Source organism: Dendrobium catenatum, unplaced genomic scaffold (assembly GCF_001605985.2).
Source record: "Dendrobium catenatum unplaced genomic scaffold, ASM160598v2 fragScaff_scaffold_414, whole genome shotgun sequence".
Taxonomy (NCBI): Eukaryota; Viridiplantae; Streptophyta; class Magnoliopsida; order Asparagales; family Orchidaceae; genus Dendrobium; species Dendrobium catenatum.
In genome coordinates, this window is record NW_021318876.1 from 2,882,337 (window position 1) to 2,889,267 (window position 6,931).

A 6,931-nucleotide genomic window follows, 5' to 3' on the forward strand; every position below is an offset into this window, starting at 1 on the left:
AAAAAGAAATGCAAAGGGTTTTCATGAAAAGTTAGGGAAAGGAAACAAATCATAAAATCTGGCTTGACCAATTGAAATAATCTAATATGCACAAAAATTTGACCTTCTCCCTAAGGGGTTTTTCATGAATATTCTCTGACATCAGACGGTCAAGTCAAGCCCTTTTATATAAAAGAAAGATTGCTCTTATTATCTTTTGACTTCCTATTGACTTTATACTATTGAACTCAACCCCTTTCATTTAGGAGGGAGATTTAATTACCTTCAAGTCATATTAGTACCCCCTCCCCTCGCCCTTATTTTTTTTCCATTTGGGAGAAAGATCATCTTGACCTAGCCTAGTCATCCGTTGAACTCCAGTCAACCAGTCTATCCTACTCTATTTAAAAGAAAGACTATTATAACCACCTTCCATTGCTCTGATTAAGAACATTTGATGATGATGTTAAGAACTTCCATCATTTCAAAGGAACATACATGCTAATTTCTTTCTGACTGGCCGCCCTAACATTACATCATATGTTGTGAAATTATTATTTGTCCATTTGAATGATACTTTCATATACAACAACAACAACATCAAGCCTTTATCCCACTACGTGGGGTCTCCATTGTGTCCTATTTCTAATCCATTGAATGATACTTTCATATAAATATTTTATTTTCAAGAAATATTATATATAGGCACACATTCCTTTGATAACATTTTTTATTCATTGACTAAATGTTCTAGATAAATATTTATTTTACCCTTCATATTCTTTGGATTAGAAATAATTATTGTAAGTATAATTAGCCAATATAAATATGATAAAGCAGATTGATTATATTAAGTAAAATCATCAACAAATAAGTCAACTCTAACATTTCATGTCTCTAAAGCAAAATTAGGATATGTGTGATCAAAATACTTCCAAGTTTTAGTATCTTATGGATGATATAACCACCAATTTTTCTAAATTTATATGATGTCAACTTATATGCTCATATATAACATTTTTAAATCATAGATTAGTACATTCAAAATTAAGAAAATATTTGTTTCCTAGTCAAAATGATTAAAATAATCGTAAGAAATATTATAATTTCTTTTAATGCTTACAACATAAAATTTATAGTTATTCCACTTATTCGTATAATCACGACAAAGAGTATTAAGATACATGTGACATGTCATAAAATTATTGAGCTTCACTATTTATATTCTTCTCAATTGTTTGTTTATAAAAAAGTTTTTTTTATTTTACAAGCCAACTACAATAAATATCATATCTTGATTTATTTTTTATTTTTTATTTTTAAATATCATATCTTGATGTTTATATACACCTTCATCATTTAACTATATATATATATATATAATATTATGGAAATAAACACAAGCTTATTGTGATTCATAATCTTCATGTGATATTAAAATCATTAACTAGGTTCAAAGCATTTTTTTGTATATTTAGGCTTTGTTTGGAATGTCTTTTTTATTGCTTATTAAAATAGAATTTTAGTACAAAAATTGTACAAAATTTTAATTTTTGTACTAAAATTCTGTCTTTAAAAAACAATAAAAAAGTCGTCCTAAACGAAGCCTTACACACACTTCATCAAGGGTTTATAAATTTTTTATTATGACACTAAGGCTCCATTTTTAATGCTTTATAAAATGACTTTTTAGTACAAAAAATCATGATTCACTTTCTTTTTTGTTTTTAAAAGCTGTTTTAGAAAATAATAATAAAAAAAAATATCACAACGAGAGAAATTATTACGCACGGTCATCGGATCGTTTGGAGGCAAATCAGGATGCGACATGTCTTGATTGACCTCTGAATGACGTCCGATGACCGCACATAATAATTTCTCCACAAACAAAGCCTTAGAATAAGAATTCCTAAGTTTTTCCTATGTAATCATTATGCTACATTGACATGCAAAAAAATAAAAATGCTACATTGACATGCAACTAAAATAAACTTTGTTAAGAAAATTCATTTATTAATCCTTTTCACTATAAAGAAGTCTATTGTATATCTAAGATTAACAAACCAAATATCTAAAATAAACTTTGTGAGAAGCACAAATTTTTTTAAAGCCATTGTAAAAATTATTTTGTTAGTACAAATTTTTTTGAAAGCAACAAAAATAATAGCCAAATAGAAACTATGATTGCGATCGAAAAAGTAAAACAATAGAAAAGTAATCCCAACAAGATCGTAAAATGAGCAAAAATCTCATAGAAATCACTAAAATTATCACCAAGTATGAATAAAAAATATCCCCAAAATGCAAGTTGATCTTTCAAGTGAAACTCAATTTTTTTCATAGAGTCAAGAGACGAGACATTAAATCTCCCAACATTTCTTCAATTTATCAGATTTGGTAAGATTTACTTTTCTAATTTTATAATAATTAGTAAATGAGCTATTCATAAAGTCATCAAAATATCTACAATATATTTTATATCAGACATAGCATTTGCACCAACAAGACAGTATAAGTTTTTCGAGAAAAACCTACTGCGAAGAAAACCAACTCGTTAGACCACTTTTTGGAATATTGAAAGAGCAATATTCTTCAACTTTTATAAGACATTTGAGCTATTAAGACCAACTCACACACTCACATCACACACGTTATCTTTGAATCAAAGACCTCTTAATTATTAGCCAATACCTCTAACCAACAGACCAAGATGAGTTGCGTAATATATTATTTAACTCGCTTTACATTACAATCAGTTGCCGTACTAATCAAAGCAATCATGCGTAGTTCGATAAGTTCGATAAGTTAAGAAAAGAATGAAGTGAAATATTATAATTACTTTGAATGCTTGTCAATCTATCAACAACATAAAATTTATAGTTATTCTTATAATCACGACAAAGAGTATTAAGATACATGTGACATGTCATAAAATTATTGAGCTTCACTATTTAGATTCTTCTCAATTGTTTGTTTATAAAAAAGTTTCTTTTATTTTACAAGCCAACTACAATAAATATCATATCTTGATTTATTTTTTATTTTTTATTTTTTATTTTTAAATATCATATCTTGATGTTTATATGCACCTTCATCATTTAACTAATTTAGGCTTTGTTTGTAATGTCTTTTTTATTGCTTACTAAAATAGAATTTTAGTACAAAAATTGTACAAAATTTTAATTTTTGTACTAAAATTCTGCCTTTAAAAAACAATAAAAAAGTTGTTCTAAACGAAGCCTTACACACACTTCATCAAGGGTTTATAATTTTTTTTATTATGACACTAAGGCTCCATTTTTAATGCTTTATAAAATGGCTTTTTAGTACAAAAATTCATGATTCACTTTCTTTTTTGTTTTTAAAAGCTGTTTTAGAAAATAATAAATAAAATATCACAACGAGAGAAATTATTACGTACGGTCATCGAATCGTTCGGAGGTAAATCAGGATGCAGCACGTCTTGATTGGCCTCTGAATGACGTCCGATGACCGCACATTATAATTTCTCCAGAAACAAAACCTTAGAATAAGAATGCCTAAGTTTTTCCTCTGTAATCATTATGCTACATTGACATGCAAAAAAAATAAAAATGCTACATTGACATGCAACTAAAATAAACAAATAAACTTTGGTAAGAAAATTCATTTATTAATCCTTTTCACTATAAAGAAGTCTATTGTATATCTAAGATTAACAAACCATTCATGTTGTGTAATTAAGAGAATATCAAAAAAGAATCTAACTATTAACATTGCTATTGTGTTGTTACGGTATATCATCACCTCTTAAACCGATCATCAGAAACCACCGTCACTTTTTAGTTATTCGAAATATATGTTTAAATAACCTTCACTTCAAAGCATATTAAGGCATCATTTTTTATTGTTTTTTGATGTTTTTTAAAGCAACTTTCAAGTACAAAAATTTCAACTTTTGTAATAAAAAATTGTTTAAAAAAAAAAAAGTAAAAAAGCCTTCTCAAATGAAGCCTAAGACCATCTCCAACCGTTCGGCAAACAGCCGAATGCAGGCCCTCAAATGTCTCAACCGAACGCTATTTCTTCCGCTATTTGATTGCAGTTGAACAGTGCAACACCAATATTGGTGTCGCACTGTTCACTTGCGCCATTTCTTTCTCTCTACCGAACTCGTCCGAGAAAGGTGCGAAAAAAAAGAACGATGATTTGGGGGCAAAATAGCGTTCCACTGGAGATGAATATCAGCACTTTTTGATTTTACTGCATTTTGCAGTGAAAAATGAGAGTTTCGGTTGGAGATGCCCTAAGACTTCGTTTTGGATCAACTTTCTTAATGTATTGCTTTTCAAATCGCAACTGCAATTTCTGTATGACTACTGTTTTTTTTTGCTGCTTTCTCAATACTTTTATACTTGGAAGTTATTTTTAACATTAGTTTTCAAAAAAGTTATTTTGTTCGCAACAATTTTATAACTACATTTACAAAGTACTGTAGCATAACCAAACGCACCCTAAATCTCTAATTGAAATTTGAAGATCTTAGAGCCAATTTTAGCTAGTGGGCTAGTTGAGAAAGTTGATCTATGCATGATATGTTATCGCTACCCTACTTCAATTTTTGATAGTTTTACTTCTCATGATTTTTGCATGTTTTATAAAAAATAAATTTATTAAAACTCAAGATATTTCAACATTTGTTATATCTTTTGAAATTCTATTCATTTTTTATTAGCTTATTAATATGATATTTATAATATAATTCATTGCATGTATTATTACCATTCAACTTTATATGAATACCCTATAATATTAATAGAGCACAATATTTGATATGTTTATATACTAAAGTGCTAGACTTGGTTTCATTTGCGATAGTTTTTTTATTGCTTTTCATTTTAGACCACATTTAAAATTTTTGTTTGGCCACTATTTTTAGCAGTTTTTTTAAAAAAAATTGTACTAAAAAAATATTTTTTACAATAGTTTTAAAAAATAATTATCTCTACAACAGTTTTATAAAAAAAAATAAAAAAATTGTTCAAAATTAAGCCTTAATATCATATGTTTATGATTATTATTGCTAAATTAACTCAAATACAAATAATTTATTTTTTATTATGGGATAATATATAATCATGCTCTTTTTTTATTAATTAATTTTTAATTAACATCCTTTATAATTTCTTCTCATTTTTTTCGTAATAATAATAATAATAATAATAATAATTTTTATTTTCTAAAATGGAAAGAGTGAATTTACACATAAAGTTAACAAGATGCAGTGCTCAAACTCGGAACACTTGCAAATTATAAAGGATCAGTTTAATTCCTAAAATTAGCAAAAAAAATATATTTAATAGAAAATTTAAAAAGAACAAATTTGTTAAATAAATCAGAATATTATTATTTTATTTGACAAATTTTTTTTTATATTAAATATGCTTATTTGCTATTTTTATTTTTGAAATATTTAGATCATTTAAAATAAATTCATACACATAGACATGCACAAATACTCGAACCAACAGCCTAAGATAAGCCATGTATCAGTTGCTAATTTTAAGAATTAAACCGCTCCTTTATTAAATAAACCCCTGTGCATTTCCCGCCGAGGTGCCTAAGGGCTTGGCTTGCGATTCCATCGCCGCAGATCGGTGACACTCCGATGCAACGAGCTCTCTCCGTCGTCGACAGCGGCTCCGCTTAGGTCTCTCATCAAATGGCCGAGACTGACTCTTCGGACCATGTCACGGCCGCCAGCACCGACGTCAACCGAGATGACCTCCAGGCTCCGCCCTACGCGGACGAATCGATCGTCATCTGCACTCTACCGGAAACGCCCTGCTCCTCCGCCTCCACTTCCTCACAAACGGGACGAACCCCAGATCCGCCGAGCTGCAAAGGCTCCCAACCTTTTCCTGTGAGGAAGAAGAGAATTGCAGTGTTTAGGAGGAGGGCGAAGGGTGCCAAGATCAGATATTCAGATTCCGACGAAGAAAAGCGGGATGATTTGTTGGGCAAAGAACGCCTCGAGGACCTCGAGGACAAAAGCGTAAACCCTAGCTCTGCTCCTGATACTTCTGGTGGCCCTGGTGATCGTAAGGACGGCGATGGTTCTACTGAATGTATGGTGTCTTTGGAGCAGCAGCAATTAGTTTTACTTGATGTCGTGAAAATGATGTGCACAAAGACTAATGAAAGGTTTGCGGACACGGATATTTTGGAGATCGCTGCCATGAAGGGAATCTATTTCCCTCCGCCAAGTTGGTGCAAGCCAGGAGGCAATGGAGCCAAGGTTCTTCGGTTTTCGGGAAATTTTGCATTTGTTCTTTTGGTAGCAATTATTGTTATTGGAATGATTTCTGATGGGCTTTTATCATTTGTTCTTACTTTGTTTGCAGGAACCTTAAAGAATGGAGTACGCTAATCGGAGAAGCAAACAATGTCTATATCTTTTGTGCTTCAGGTCGCTAGCTAGTTACTCATTTTTGGTTATCCTGATTGGTAAGGAGGAATATGGCACTATTTCTGTATGAAATGCTAATACTGGTGATGAAATTCTGTTTTATATTTAGAAAAAAGATAGTGATTAACATAAATTAAATTTTCTACTGGTTACAATTTTTCCATTTTTGCCTTCTTATTATGAGTGTTCTGCGTTTGGTTGATGTTTCTTGTCCTTTGTTATTGATGGGAATTATATCAAGAAGTGCTTTGGCTTTAATGTTTCAATAATAGGTTCTTTGCGTTGAAGATGGGTTGTGCTGTTTATTCCCAATTATTCCCCCTTTATTAGGATATTTTCTTTTTTCTGACCAGCAGAAAGCTATAGTCAACTCTTCCTTTACATAATAAATCAAACGTCTGAAAAAAAAAGTTCCAGCATTGTGTTCCTCTGGCTTAAACCCTAAGTCAGCTACAGCTGCCAATACAACATATAATGCTATGATTCTCCATTTCTTCTATTCTC

The 6,931-nt window shown here is 30.4% G+C and overlaps 1 protein-coding gene across 1 annotated transcript; it reads left to right on the forward strand.

Annotated features, from left to right (window-relative positions):
- Positions 1-5,530: 5,530 nt before the first annotated feature.
- On the forward strand, positions 5,531-6,581 carry LOC110105251. The gene is made up of 2 exons (XM_020834663.2): positions 5,531-6,256; positions 6,363-6,581. The coding sequence occupies exons 1-2, from the start codon at positions 5,681-5,683 to the stop codon at positions 6,369-6,371; spliced, it is 585 nt and encodes a 194-aa protein (XP_020690322.1). The 5' UTR covers positions 5,531-5,680; the 3' UTR covers positions 6,372-6,581.
- Positions 6,582-6,931: the final 350 nt, after the last annotated feature.